This window comes from Delphinus delphis, chromosome 9, assembly GCF_949987515.2.
Source record: "Delphinus delphis chromosome 9, mDelDel1.2, whole genome shotgun sequence".
Classification (NCBI taxonomy): domain Eukaryota; kingdom Metazoa; phylum Chordata; class Mammalia; order Artiodactyla; family Delphinidae; genus Delphinus; species Delphinus delphis.
This window is the reverse complement of record NC_082691.1, coordinates 67,001,733-67,016,709: the sequence shown is the minus strand read 5'-3', so window position 1 is coordinate 67,016,709 and position 14,977 is coordinate 67,001,733. Positions and strand designations below refer to the sequence as shown.

At 38.9% G+C, this 14,977-nt stretch overlaps 1 protein-coding gene across 3 annotated transcripts in view; it reads left to right on the top strand.

Moving 5' to 3' along the window:
* ELMO1 (engulfment and cell motility 1) overlaps positions 1–14,977 on the top strand; it is a 547,030-nt gene that overhangs the window by 175,986 nt on the left and 356,067 nt on the right. For all 3 annotated transcript variants that reach the window (XM_060020724.1, XM_060020723.1, XM_060020725.1), the window contains 2 exons: positions 3,608–3,643; positions 13,411–13,510. In XM_060020724.1, coding sequence (XP_059876707.1) covers positions 3,608–3,643; positions 13,411–13,510 — 136 coding nt within the window. The remainder of the gene's footprint in view (positions 1–3,607; positions 3,644–13,410; positions 13,511–14,977) is intronic.

Here is a 14,977-nt window from a genome sequence, read left to right as displayed (position 1 = left end):
ACCTAACTCCAGAGAGCCCCTGGCACCCAGTTGTCCTGTCTTCTCCTAATTGTTGCAGGAAGGGGGGGACTCCTTCCAGGGCCCGAGAGTGGGCTCTTGTCTAACACTCAGAAATGAATTGTCCTAGGAGACACATGTACTGACAAAGCAAAAGACTATTGGAAAGGGGAGTCCGGGCAGAGAGCAGCAGGGTCAGGGAAGCTGGGAGAGCTGTTCCTCCACGTGGCTCACAATCTCAGGTTTTATGGCAATGGGGTTAGTTTCCAAGTGGTCTCTGGCCAGTCATCTTGCTTGTGCTCATATTTGGACTGACTCGGGGTCCTTCCTGGTGGCACGTGCATCTCTCAGCCAAGATGGATTCCAGTGAGAAGGATTCTGGGAGGTTGATAGGACATATGGACTGGCCTCTCCTCCCTCCTTTCGGCCCCTCCCGAATTCTCCCGGTTAGTTTTTGGTGGCAGCACCTTATCAGGACCTCTTGTTGCCAGACAACTCATCCAAGTGCCTGGCCAAGGCGGGTGGTTTCAGTCTCTTGCAATCTGGAGCTATTCCTTAGTCTTTCCTTTCCTCTCATGGCTTTGACATTTTTTGAGATTAGAGGTGAGCCATTTTTAGAATATTCCCCAGTTGGGGTTTATTAAAAGGTAATTAATTAAAAGGTAATTATCAGGGAAAGATAAAAGCATGGCTTTCATAGAGATTATAAAATTGAATATGTGTTAAAAGATGTATTTTACTCATCTGATATGAGGGAACCAGGGAGATGTTTTCACTGGTTCAAAGGGAGAGTCAAAAGGGCACAAATTTATATGAAACAGAGCAATGTCGAAGTGAATTGCAAATGGAGACAAAACTGGTTTTCCACCTGCAGGGAGGAAGTTAATTAAATCACCACTAGGCAGGACAAAATATACATATGCATCAGTTACCTACAGCTTAAAGACAGCAGGGCTGGAATCAGGGCTGGATAACCCAGAAGAGTAAGCCAGAGACACTGCATAGTTTCCTACTGAAACACGAAGTCCTTTTTCTACAGGTTTCTCCAGTGTTTTCTTCTTTTAGGAAACATATGTCTTTGGCTAGAACATCACAGATGCTTGTGTTTATTTCATTGCATCCTCTTAATGGCACATGATGTCTCTTTGTCTTATTACTGATGTTCACTTTGACCACTTGTTAAGATAGCGCCTTCCTGGTATCTCCCTGTAATGCAATTTCGCCCCTTTGTAAATAATTAAGAAATAATTTTGGAGTAGTTACACCATGGGAAATGGAAAGTGGTACAAATCAGGTTTGTATATTTTCTTCCAGAGATTTGGTTCTTCAACAATACTAACACACCACTCTTTAAAGCAATGTAGGCCATTTGTTCCCTGTTTTATTCATTGGGCTATAATTTATCACTATTATTATTTATTTTGATGTCCAGTTTGTCCCAGATATGGCTTTGGAAACTTCATCAAGCTGTATTCTGTGTCCTGCCTTGTCTCCCATTATTCTTTGAGCATTTCTGTACTTTTTGGCTCAGCGAAATTTTCCAGGCTTATCTACATCTTTCCAGCCCTGGACCGAGTCATTTCTCCAAGGAACCCCAGTTCCTTTTAGTGGAGGGTAGTGTTTGGCTCTTGCAAAAGGGCCCAAACTCTGCTCAGGCCTCCTTCCCCATGGCCACCTACTTCTTCCACTCTGCCCAATGGCTATTTGAAGGAGAAGGAAAGGAAGCTAACATATATGTGGATGAAAAATGTCTGCCTGCCATATCAGTAAACAAAGGACATTGTGGCCATCACGTCATCAGCCACTGCAGCTGCCTCCCACCACCCTGAGGGGGTTCAGGATGGAGAAAAGCAGGATACTGGCCCTAAATCGCTAAGGTGCATGTCAAAGGAATGATTTCAATGAGCCCAGACTGTTGCATCTTCTCATATATGGAAAAGCACTAAATCCATTAACTTAAGATGTCTGGTTTTTCTTTAGTTAACCATAATCTTTTGATGTTCTGACTCCCTGGTTTATTGCAAAACTCCTATGTGTCCCGGCTCCTCCCTTTCCTCTTTGGAGCCATCCCTCAGCACTATCTGAGAGGCTGCCTCTGGGACTGGGTCCTCAGAAAGTCCAGCGAATAAAATATAATTCTCAACTTTTAGGTAGTGCATTTTTTCTATATATATCAAATATATATATATATATATATATATATTTAAATAAAGGCAGGTTAAGGAGGGGGAAGGGCACAGGAAGAGGAAGATCACCTTATATACATTTTTAACTCCCCAGGTTTTTTTTTTTTTTTTTTGTGGTACGCGGGCCTCTCACCGCCGTGGCCTCTTCCGTTGCGGAGCACAAGCTCCGGACGCGCAGGCTCAGCGGACATGGCTCACGGGCCCAGCCGCTCCGCGGCATGTGGGATTTTCCCGGACCGGGGCACGAACCGGCGTCCGCTGCATCGGCAGGCGGACTCTGAACCACTGCGCCACCAGGGAAGCCCTAACTCGCCAAGGGAAGCCCTAACTCGCCAGTTTTATCAAATACTAGATCTGATCTTCTCGTGGTCAGTTAGGTTTCTGAAGTGGTTACATTTTATGTGGTCGAAAATGTGAAACTTAACTTCTTCCGAATTGAGTACCTACTCTGCATGTGCCTGACATTATAGTAGTTGAGTTACAGAGCGAGCCTTTGCCTTCAGGTAGCTAGAAGGACAGTGAGATGTCCTAAGTCATGCAGCTGATGTATTCTCAGCACTGTGGACATGGGCGCCACCCTCAGTCTGGTCAAGGAAGGGAAATCAGAAGTCAGGGAGGCTGCACAGAGGAGCCTTGAATCAGATGAATTTGGGGTAGGACTTAGCTAGTCCGACAGGGAGGGGAAGGGTATTCCCCCAGCAGAGGGAAGAACACACTTAATGCCAGAGAAATGTGGCAGACTTGAGGAATGGGAAGTGGTTTGATAAGGTTAGAAACACTTGTTTCCGAATCTTTTTGACGTAATCTTTAGTTTTTAAAGAAGCATAATTGTCCTTTTTTACAGACATGTTTTGTTGATTGTGCACTTTTTTTGCAGACTACTGTCCCAGGGTTCCATCTGTGGTCCTGGAATTATTGCAATGTCTCACGGTGTCTTCCTTCAGAAGAAGTTTTTTTTTTTTTTTTTTTCTCTTAAGAAAAGAGAAAGTAGAATTAGTGGGCATTTTACCAAAGAAAGATAATCAAGTATTTCTCCATTGTTGAGCATGTACTTAAGAACAACTGGACTAGTGTTTTTTGGCTCTGCTTTTTCATTGAAAATATGCCCCTCTTATTTCTAGGGATTTCCCCCTGTTGAATATATACCCATTCTGAGCCAAATGGAGTGTTCTTGTTGCCTTTACTCTTAAGTAAATGCAATAGGTTGGTTACAGTGGTTTAATTCCCATCTTTTGATTGTTTTGTATCATTAAAAAAAACACCAATTTATTGCTTGGAGAAATGTTTTGAAATGAATTAAGTTCTCTTAATGACTGTTAAATCTGCCCTATATCTCATCCTGGGCTTTCTTCGTGATATGTAATTTGTGTAAAACTCATTGCTTTCACACATGCTCCTTACGTGACTGTTTTTGAATTTTGCAGACGATACCAGAAATTGCAGAAGATCATGAAGCCTTGGTAAGAATTTCTGATGCGTTGATTCAGATGATATAACACTTCCTTCTTCTCTGCCTAATGAAACCCTGTCCTCTGACTGATTGTGTAACTATGTGTCTAGATGTTTTGAGTAAGTGATTTATTTTTGCTTTTTTTTAAATTAATTTTTTTTTAATTTATTTTTTTTTTGGCTGTGTTGGGTCTTCGTTTCTGTGCGAGAGCTTTCTCTAGTTGTGGCAAGCGGGGGCCACTGTTCATCGCGGTGCGTGGGCCTCTCACTGTCGCGGACTCACTTGTTGCGGAGCACAGCCTCCATCCAGACGCTCAGGCTCAGTAGTTGTGGCTCACAGGCCTAGTTGCTCCGTGGCATGTGGGATCTTCCCAGACCAGGGCTCGAACCTGTGTCCCCTGCATTGGCAGGCAGATTCTCAACCACTGTGCCACCAGGGAAGCCCCTTTTTGATGTTCTTATGAACAGGTTCTTTAAAAATTTATTAACCTTTTCTCTTTGCTTTCTGGTAGAAAGAGTATTTTATGTTTGTAACCATAAAATGATCACATCAGGATTGCTACCCTTCTCCTGGAGCAAGGCTAGGCATAATTTTATGTATTACTTAAAAAAAAACTTTCTTTTTTGTGGCCTATGTGATGTTCAAAGTCAAAAGTCTTTGATTTTCTTCAGTGGTTTGGTAAGAAAAAGATCCGCATTAAAAAAAATATTTAGGGCTGAAGTATGGAATGAAAATTATTTACTTTCAGTCTGAGAATGTGTTCAACCACCTATATATTTGTGAATTGCCTGATAATTACGTCTGGAAATCTCAAAACTTCTTTCTTAGAGTATTCCCTCCTCAGTGCCTTTATTATCCACTAAACAAGGTGAGTCCAAAGAGGATCTAACAAACTCTCTATAATAGGTTGAACAAAGTCCCATTTTGCTAAGTTGTTAAGTGTACAGTTTCGGTTTGAGAAGGAAGACTGAACAGTATCTGAAAATGTGCACCTTATTTTTTAAGCCTTCAGAGAAAATTCTGATCAGTGTATGATAGTGGTCTCAAATCATTCATCTTCCCCTACCCCTCCCACTAGAAGAAGTATTAATTGCAGGAACTCTTCAGTTATTAAATTCTAATAAAGTAGAAATATTGAGTTTTTAGGGTAAAGCTTCTTAAACCTAACTTTGATATATATTTTTAATATAGTAGAAGCACTTAATGGTAATAGCGGTAGAAGCCATCTTTTATGGGAATTTACTCTGTCCTGGGCATTGTCTCAATGTTTACACTCGTTACTTCTAATTCACACTTTTATCCACCATACAAGATGAGTAAAATTAGAATTGTTTCCTTTATGATGAAGTTAAAATGAGGTGGTGTTGGGATTCAAACTGATTTTTTCTCTAACAACCTCATACAATTTGCTAATGCAGAAGAATTTTGGGCTCTGAAGCCAAAATAATTTCTTAAAATTTATCTGCCAGTAGTTTTAATCTTTTGGTATATAGAGGTGTTGGAAGTGTGACTAAGCGTGAATCATGATTTCCATTTATCAATCGCAGACAAAATCAATGCTCGGGGCCCTGGTAATTGCAAAGTAGCTTAATCAGACTAAGTACCATAGATAATAATTATAAACTCTAGACAAAATATTGCAAACAGAAACATCTAAAAACAAGTGTCTGAAGAAACTGTCTAGCAACTGAAAACAGACAGAAAGAAGTAAGTCAATCTTTGAGAGAACAAATAAGCCCTAGATGAGATTTGTGTGTTTACAGCTTTTTGCCTGAGGAGTCCTGCTTATCCAGGTATCATGGGGTGACAAGAACCCTCAGTGTTAGTAAGTTACTAAGAGGATATAGTTTGGGGCTGGCAGAGCGGCTAGATTATTAAGGGGAATCCATGAAAGGAAGGAGGCTCAGAGGGTATGAGACGACCCCATATCTATATATAAACTCTGCCAAATCTATCACTGATCACTAAAGTGTGAATATACGTGTGTATGGGAACCCCAAAGGGACCTGGTAAAATTAGCAACTGGAAATGGGAAGAATTGGGAAGAGATTTAAACTGTCACTCACTGAGGAGTTTGGAGTCTGATTCTAGCCAAGTTAACTTCCTACTAGAACAAAAACCAATTCTTCAGAAGAACAAAGCTGAACTATGGCCTTGGCAATGTTTCATTCCCAATGTTCAGAATACAGTAAAAAATTACTAGGTATATAAGGAATAGGAAAAGATGACCTATACTTAAGAAAAGAAATAAAGCAAGCAGTAGAAGCCTGCCTTGAGATGACCCAGATGTTGGAAATAGCAGATGAAAATTTTAAAGCAATGTTTATAAATATATTAAAAGACTAAAGAAAAGCGTTAGCATATTAAATTTGCAGATGGGGAGTCTCAGCAGAGAAATGGAAATAAGAAATAACCAATTGGAAATTATGAAACTGAAAAGTATAATATTTAAAATGAAAAATTCAGTGTAGGCGTTGAAGATGGCAGAAGAGACAGTAACCTTGAAGATATATCAGTATAGGTTACCCAATCTGAAGACTAGATAAGGTGAATAGTGAATAATTGACCTGTGAGATAGTAACAGTTGATTTTAAATACATTTAATTGGGGTCCCAGAGAGAGAGGAAAAAGATAACGGGGCAGAAAAATGTTTGAGGAAATAATGATAGAAAATTTCTGAAATTTGTTGAAAAACATAAATTTTTAGATCTAAGAAGCTTCTTGAACCCAAGTGGGATAGATAGAAAACTACGCCTAGAAACATCATAGTCAAACTTCTGAAATTGAAGGATAAAAAGGATACCTTGAAGGCAGCCAGAGAAAATCAACTTATTACATTAAGAAAATGAAAATAAGAATGAGAGCTGACTTCTCATTAGAAATATGGAGGCCAGAAGGCAACCTCTTAAAAGTGCTGAAAGAAAAAAAAAAAAAACTTGTCAACCCAGAATTCTTTTCTAATAACTATCTTGGAAATGAAGGTGAAATAAAAGTACTTTCAAATAAAGGAAAACTAAGATGGTTCATTGTTAGCAGATACACACTACAGGAAATATGAAGGAAGTTCTTCAATTAAGAGGCTTCAGATCAGATCTGAAAAAGCAGGACCCAGCTATATGCTGTTTACAAGAGATATACTATAAATACAAAAGAACATGTAGTTTGAAAGTGGAAAAACATACACCATGTAACTGGAGATAATAATAAAACATTTGTTTTATTAATATCAGTCACAATAAGACTTCAAGGCAACATATTATCAAAGATTAAGAGAGATAATTCACAATAAAAAATGGTTGGCTCATTAGGAAGACATAAAGTGTTAAATGTGTCTGTACCTAATATATAAGGCTTCAAAGTACATGAAGCAAAATCTGACAACTAAAGAGAAGTATAGACAAATCTGTAATCATGGTTGGAGATTTTAACACTCTTTTCTAATTTCTTTTTTAATTTCTAATCTCCCTTCAAGAAAGAATTTGCTCATCAACCCTGAGGAGTACAGTTAGCTGATAGCTTCCTGCTATAGCACGTCCAAGATCCATAACAGCTTTCAAACCAAGACCATACACGCTCTTTCTAGGCAGCCCCTAGTCAGTGAGCCTGATGAGCACGGTGCACATACCAGGGCCTGGCCATTTCTGCCCATTGTGGGACCCCTCTAACAATCCGTATTTATACTGAGCTTCCTCTTGGGTTGGCTGGGACTATCAGAGCTACGTCTGCGTCCTCTTTCCTTTCACAGGCATCATGTCTACCTCGCGGTCTGAAGGGTATTCTTACCCAGTCTTGCTTTGTGCCTCTTTATCTTTCACAAGCACCACCTATCTTCCAATAAACCTCTTGCTCTCCTTACTCCATCTCAGCGTTAACTGAGGACTAAACTGACACAAAACTGACCTATGAGGAAATAGAAAATCTGAATACCCACATCTGTTAAAGAAGTTGAATTCATTTTCAAAAGCCTTTACACAATGAAAATAGGTTACAATGGTGAATTTAATTATACATATGCAGAAGAAATACCAAATCTGCACATATGGTTTCAGAAAATAGAGGTAGAGGGGAAAAGTCCTCAGTCATGTTATGAGGCCTATGAGGCCAGTATCACTCTGATACCAAAACCTGACAAAGCCAATGCAGGAAATAAAAATTAATCAACAGAGGTGCAAAACGTATGAACAAATATAATCAAGCAATGTATAAAAAATATTTGTGGGGCTTCCCTGGTGGCGCAGTGGTTGCGAGTCCGCCTGCCGATGCAGGGGACACGGGTTCGTGCCCCGGTCCGGGAAGATCCCACATGCCGCGGAGCAGCTGGGCCCGTGAGCCATGGCCGCTGAGCCTGCGCGTCCGGAGCCTGTGCTCCGCAACGAGAGAGGCCACAACAGTGAGAGGCCTGCGTACCGCAAAAAAAAAAAAAAGATTTGTGGCCTGTAAAGATGTAAAGATTTATCTCAAAAATAGTTTAACATCTGAAAAATCAGTCACTGTGATTTAGTATTTAGCAAAATAAAGGAGAAAACTTAAAGAGAAAAAGCATCTTTACAGATACAGAAAGTAGATAATAGATACAGAAAAAGCATTTCATAGCGTCCAACAGTCATTCATAAAAATTCTCAGCAATCGAGGAATAGAGGGAACTTCCTCAACCTGATAAAGACTATCTGCAAAAAAAAAAAAGCGTTATACTTAATGTTGGAAGACTGAATCCCCACCCCTCCCAATAAAGATTGAGAATAAGGCAAATATGTAGCACTTCTATTCAACCTTGTATTGTAGTTTTTAGCCATAGCAATAAGTCAAGAGAGAGTTAAAAGACATAATGATCAGAGAGGAAGAAGTAAAACCAACTCTATTCGTAGAGGACATGATTGACTATGTAGAAAATCCTAGGGAATCTATAAAGAAACTGCTAGATCTCATAGCTGAATTTAGCAAAGTTTCAGGATATAACATGAGTATATAAAAATGACATATTTTTATACCTTAATAGCAAACAACTGGAAAATGAAATTTTATAATTTCCATTTACAAAGTGTCAAAAATCATAAAATCCTTAGGAATAAATTTAACAAGAGACATCAGTATCTGTTCACTGAAAAAAAAATATATTGCTGAAAGAAATTAAAGAAGACCTAAATAAGTGGAGAATATACCATTTCATGGATTGGAAGACACAATATACTTAAGATAGCAATTCTCTCCAAATTAGGTTCAGTGAAATACAATCTTTTAAAAAGTAATTACGAGCCAATCCTAAAAACTTAAAGGAAATGTACTGGACCTAGAAGAGCTAAAATGGTCTTGAAAAACTCATAAAAATCAGTAAAGTTGGAAGATTTCATTAACTGACTTCAAGGCTTCCTGTAAAGTTAGTTATTAACACAATATGATATTGGTGTAAGAGGATAGACAGATCCATGGAATAGAATAGAGTCCAAAATTGATCCACAGTTAAATTTTCAACAAAGGAGCCAAGAGAATATATGCTGACGTAAGAAATGCTGTGATTCTAAAGGGTAGGGGAATGTCTGAAGGGCAACAGAAATCCATACATTTCAGTGTATATAAGTTTTACCAGAAACAAAATAAAATACTAGGGAAAACTCAAAGGGCAGGGTAGAACTATATTCATTAATTCTGGCAATTAGGGATATATTCAGTATGATTTATTAATATCTTTGAAACTGGTCTTTATTTTCATCTTTTCTCTGCTTCTCTTTTGAGCATGACACCCAGTGGAGACATTTGGAAGCACTATTCTTTTATAAAATTAGCAGCATAAAATTTAAATGCTTTGAGATTGGCTGAATTTTGTTGGAAAGAAGAGGGTCTCTACTGAATTGATGAGAAATATTTATTTGAATCATTCCAGCACACATGGTGTGTTGGCTGTGACATGGCTGTCAACCAGCATGTAAAGTTTGCAGTCGGCTTAATTTGTGTCAGTCAGTGCTGCAAAATCTTTAGCTTGGCACCTTCTAAAAAAAATAAACCAAACAAATAAAAATGCTCCCCGCAGGTGCCATGTGGTTGCTTTATATTTGTCGTCCTTTTAGCCTTGATCTTCTGCACCCAGCACTGATTTCAGAGACAGGACCCCGGCTCCTGCCTTCCCTCTTGGAGCCTGAGTCACTCCTCTAGCAGTGAAATAAGCATCTGTGTCAGGGTTCAAGAAGAGCTTTTATAGCTGCCTCATTTGAAATGAGATGATTGAGTCCGTTGATTTGGAAGGTGATACAGTTTTAGCATGGCTCTCCTTTTCTTGCAACTAAGGATTTGAAGTTGAATTTTGAAAAAATTCTCCCTCATGTAAACCTAGTATGCCATCCAGCAACCAGTTATAATGAATTATATATGTCATATATATACTATATGTATAATATAGTATATATGCATATTATATATTTTATAATATATAACATAACATATAAACAGTATATCTAATAACATTTATATCTATATATTTATAAGATACATATATATGATTATATATAATAGATGTCTAATAACATTATATCCATAGAGTATATAGTTATATATTTAAATATATTAAATGTAATTAGATAATATTTATATAAATATAAATTATATAACATTTATATAAAACATTAGATGGACCAAGAGAGCTCTCCTTCTCCAGGGCACCTTGGTGTGATGTGAAGAAGCTTCTCTCATTTGTCAGTCGTTCACGTTAATGGGTTATCACAAAGCACAGAAAGCCCTAGCTGCACTCTCAGAAATGGTGCTCCAACTCCTTAACAACCTTGGGGAGTTAAATCCTGGTCCCAAGAGCAGCTTGGAGGTTTGGAAACCAAACAATACTCTTTCCCTTTTTCTCCATCTTTTTCCCAGGTCCTTGCAGCCTGTCTGAGGAGCCTGTAGGCAGAGCTCTGGAACACTTGAGGGACAATCCCCAGATGTTACTAAGGCCATTTGGATTATGAGTCCATTGAGCAAGGAGCAGAGTCATTTTGCATTCAGATAATTAGACAGCATAAATACAATTTATCTTTTGCTTTTAAAGCAGTTAATGAAGACTAATATCATCTCTAGTCCCAGCTACAGGGAATATAAAGAAGAGTTTGATTTCAGCAGCATGTTACTCCTTTTTCACTGCCCGTTCCATTGCTTGTTCTTTTAGTGACAATACTGAGGCAGTATTTTTGCACTGTGTGGAGGTCACAAATGCCATCCTCCAATGTCTTATAGATGGGCATCTTATAACAGTTGAGGTCTTTTAGCGTGCCAGGTGTAAACAGATGTCAGCCATTCGTTATCACTTGGTGGTTGTTTTTTCCTTTTTATAAGTAAAAAAATTGCTAATATGGTTTATCACTAATAATATAATAAAATAATAAATTAGCTAATATTGTTTACTAATAATTCTATACATTATTATGTAATAATATTTTCACAGTAATTCTAATGCCTACATAATCTGTTAATAAATCTTACTAATTGCTTTTATTTCCTGGCTCTCTTATTTTCCTGAGGCAATTTCCTGCCTTTTTTTTTTTTTTGCAAGCTAATGTTTGGATTTTCTTAGGACTCATTGTCTGTAGAAAGAGCCATTCTGGAATTTTTATATAACCTTTCTTGCTAGTATTTTTAATCCATTTTCCGCCTATCTTTCTGCTTTTTTTTTGTTTTCTTAAAATAAGCTTGAGTTTTCTGGTTTGGAATTTCCTTTTTGGGGCATGATTCTCTGATGCCACCCTGTATGATTGGGATTGCCCGCCTGTGACTCAGAAAAGCCTTAAAAAAATATTTGCTGCTTTTCTCTCTGGCTTGAAACGTTTGGCTTTTCTTGCAATTTTTTTTTTTTTTTCCTCTCTCCAAGGACAGAGAATTCTTGACACAATGAAGACAGACATTTGAAAATCATGGGCTTTATGTACCTTTTTAAAATACCACTTTGCATAATGATAATAACTGACATTCACATACTGCCTTCCATGTGCTATACAGTGCTTAGAGGGCTCTAGGTATGGTAGCTCCTTTCATTTCCCCAGCAATCCTCTGAGTGAGGTATCCCCACCACCACCAGCATCACTGTCGTCCTCATTTTTATAAAATGAGGAAACCGAGGCATACAATGTGTCCTTGTCCACTGAGAGCTGGAGGGTAGCCTCTGCTGTCTGACTCCAGAAACCAACCGCTTAGCCATTTCTATCAGGCGCACCTCATCCCCTCTGATCTCCGGCAGCTTGGGATCACGGTCCTTTCCTGAGAGCCACTTCCTCTTTGGTAGGTCTCTTTTCAGCATCACAGCTTCGGAGATGATGCAGAATTTTCCAGGTCTGTTATTGAGGCTGGGCTGAGAACACTAGGAAGAAGGGAAATTGTGAAGCTGTTTTAAAAGAAATATGAGGGCTTCCCTGGTGGCGCAGTGGTTGAGAGTCCGCCTGCCGAAGCAGGGGACACGGGTTCGTGCCCCGGTCTGGGAGGATCCCGCTTGCCGCGGAGCGGCTGGGCCCGTGAGCCATGGCCGCTGAGCCTGCGCGTCCGGAGCCTGTGCTCCGCAACGGGAGAGGCCACAGCAGTGAGAGGCCCGCGTACCGCAAAAAAAAAAAAAAAAGAAAGAAATATGAGCTTGTTTCCTATTCTATTAATTGAAAATGGATGGGAAGATTCAATCTAGACACTTTATGAGACTTTGTAGTGTAGCAATTGTGATATATAAGAGTCTACAGATTAAGAATCTGAACAACTAATTTTATTTTTAAAAAATCAAGCATATGAATCAGTGTGGTGTATATAGTGTGGAGATCCTGGTGGGCGTAATTCAATGTACTTGAAGAGAAAGTACTTCTCTTGAGAGTTTTGAGTTACTATTTATTATGGTGATAACTTACAGTAGAGGTGAGTTTCTGTAAAAGATTCTCAGTGTTGTTTTGAAAGCCCTAGAAATCAGGGTATTGTCTGATAAGGGTCACGGGTGGAGCTTGTTTAGAAGGCCGTTCTTTTACTTGAGCTTGCCTGATCTCTGCTTAGACTTCTAACCCACTCATGAGACCCTTCCTACAGCCTTTTGAATCACAGCAAGTCTATGGCCAGCAAACAGTTATTGTGTATAATATTCTAGAAAGATATTATATAAAGCCTATTAACTAAAGATAAAATGCTGGCCAGTGTAATATAGAAATGAATATGTTTACTTACATATATATTTGTATCTATGTGTGTGTGTGTAAATGCACTCACCCAAACACACACACACACACACACACACACACACACAAATATAGACCACAAGAATCCTTTGCAAAATGCTAATACTGTTAATAGAATTATTTATAATCTTCCCTGTTGGATACCCAGAGATAATAAAAGAAGCATATTGCCCTCTTCCTAATTTTTGTTTGCTGGGAAGCTTTTTTAAGCTATCATTTACTGAATTCTTGTATGTTACACACTTTATTAAGTGCTCTACAAGCAGCCCTGTGATGAAATAGATTTCACTATCCAGTTTTTCAGCAGAGAAGACAGAGGCTCAGGGAGATTAGGGACCTGCCCAGTACAACACAGCTCACCTGAGTGAGAGTGTGAGCCCAGCTGTGTCCCACGGAGGCCCTGGCTCCCCTCTGTGAAGCCACCTGCCTCCTGCCTATTGACTCATGTTTGCAAGGACATTGCCTGTGGCCCAGCTGCTTATCCCAGCGATCTCTTACAGTTCTGCTTGTATTCAGCTTTCTAAAGCTTTCTCACTTCTGTCTTCCCTTGTATTTAGCTCTTGGGCCCATCACCCTTATACCATCTTGTGTTTTCCAGCTTTGGAGACATGCTGTCCTTCACCCTGACGGCCTTTGTGGAGCTGATGGACCACGGAATAGTGTCCTGGGATACGTTTTCGGTGGCATTCATTAAGAAGGTAATTCAGATTGTGCTTCCCAAGGTCAAATCACTTCCTTCTTTTACAGATGTTTTTCTCTGGTTTGAGCATATTTTAGAATGGTTTCTTTTAGTTCTTTGTGTTAAAGTGTGAGTGTGGTTTTTGATAGTATTATGTATGTGGGGGTCAGGGCACCTAAATTCTGTATGAAAAATGATGTTTTCTTCCCACTGGGATCATAAGAGATTGTATAATACATGAGAACCCGTAGTCAAGGAAAATCAAGGTGACATGTTAAAATCAGAGAAGCATCTGCTGAGCCCCTGTTCTGGACTCTGCTGTTCTCAAGGTCTAAGTAGAGTTCCTGCTGTCCTTCCCAATCCTTCTCCCCTTAACCAGGTGTTCAGGAAAAGGGAAAGAGGCAAAATATACTGATTATTATATGACTGGGTCTGAAGCAGGAATGTAAGAGAAGGTGTGCTTGGATCCATGCCTCTTAGGCCGAGTAAGCCTGCTTACTGGTAATCTTGGTGCAATAAATGTCTCTGAGATCAACTAATTCGATTGGTTCCTACTTTCCTTAGGAGGAAACTAATGAAGGTACAGGCAAAGGTGGACCTGGTTTGGGGAGAGAGGGCAGAAGAGACCCTACCATTCCCAGCGTTGAATAGTAATAAAGACGTGTCTGCAAATTTACAATTCTGTTTCCAGTGTTCTAACCAAAAGTGAATAGCCCTGACTTTATAACTATTAAATGTAGTATTAAATCAAGAATCATTATTATTTATTAATTTGTTAACTTATTTTTCCTCTCTTTGTATTTGTATTTGTGTATCTAGATTCCTGGGAAGGGTTGTCTAAAATAAAGAATTTCAGAGTCTGTGCAAAAGCTGGAAAATCAAAGCAAAATCCAGTATGAGTCACTTGAGTCTTTAAAGACTTTTATTTTGAAATCATGGTAGAGTTATAGAAAATTTGCAAAAAAAACAGTACAGAATGTTCCATATAAGCTTCAACCAGTTTCCCTAAACATTTTGCATAATAATATATCATTATCAAAACTAGGAAATTAACAGTGGTGTAATACTGTTACCATTATTTGATTTCAGCAGTTTTTCTACCAATTTCCTTTCTCTGGTTAAGGACCAGATCCAGGATCCAAGACTGCATTTAGTTGGCGTGTCTCCCAATGTGACATTTCCTCAGTTTTTCCCTGTCTTTCATGACTTGGACAATTTTGAAGAATACTGGTCAGTTATTTTGTAGAACGTCCCTCAGTCTGGGTTTTTTGATATTTCCCTCATGATTAAATTAAGGTTATGCATTTTCGGCAAGAATATTAGAGAAGTAATGTTGTGCCCTTTTCAGAGCATCACATTGGGGTATGAGAAGTTAATATGCTTATTAATGGTGATGTTGACCTTGATTATGTGGATAAGGTGGTATCTTCTGGGTCTCCCCACTGTGAAGTTATCTCTTTTCTTTTTGAAGTTAGTCAGTACCTGG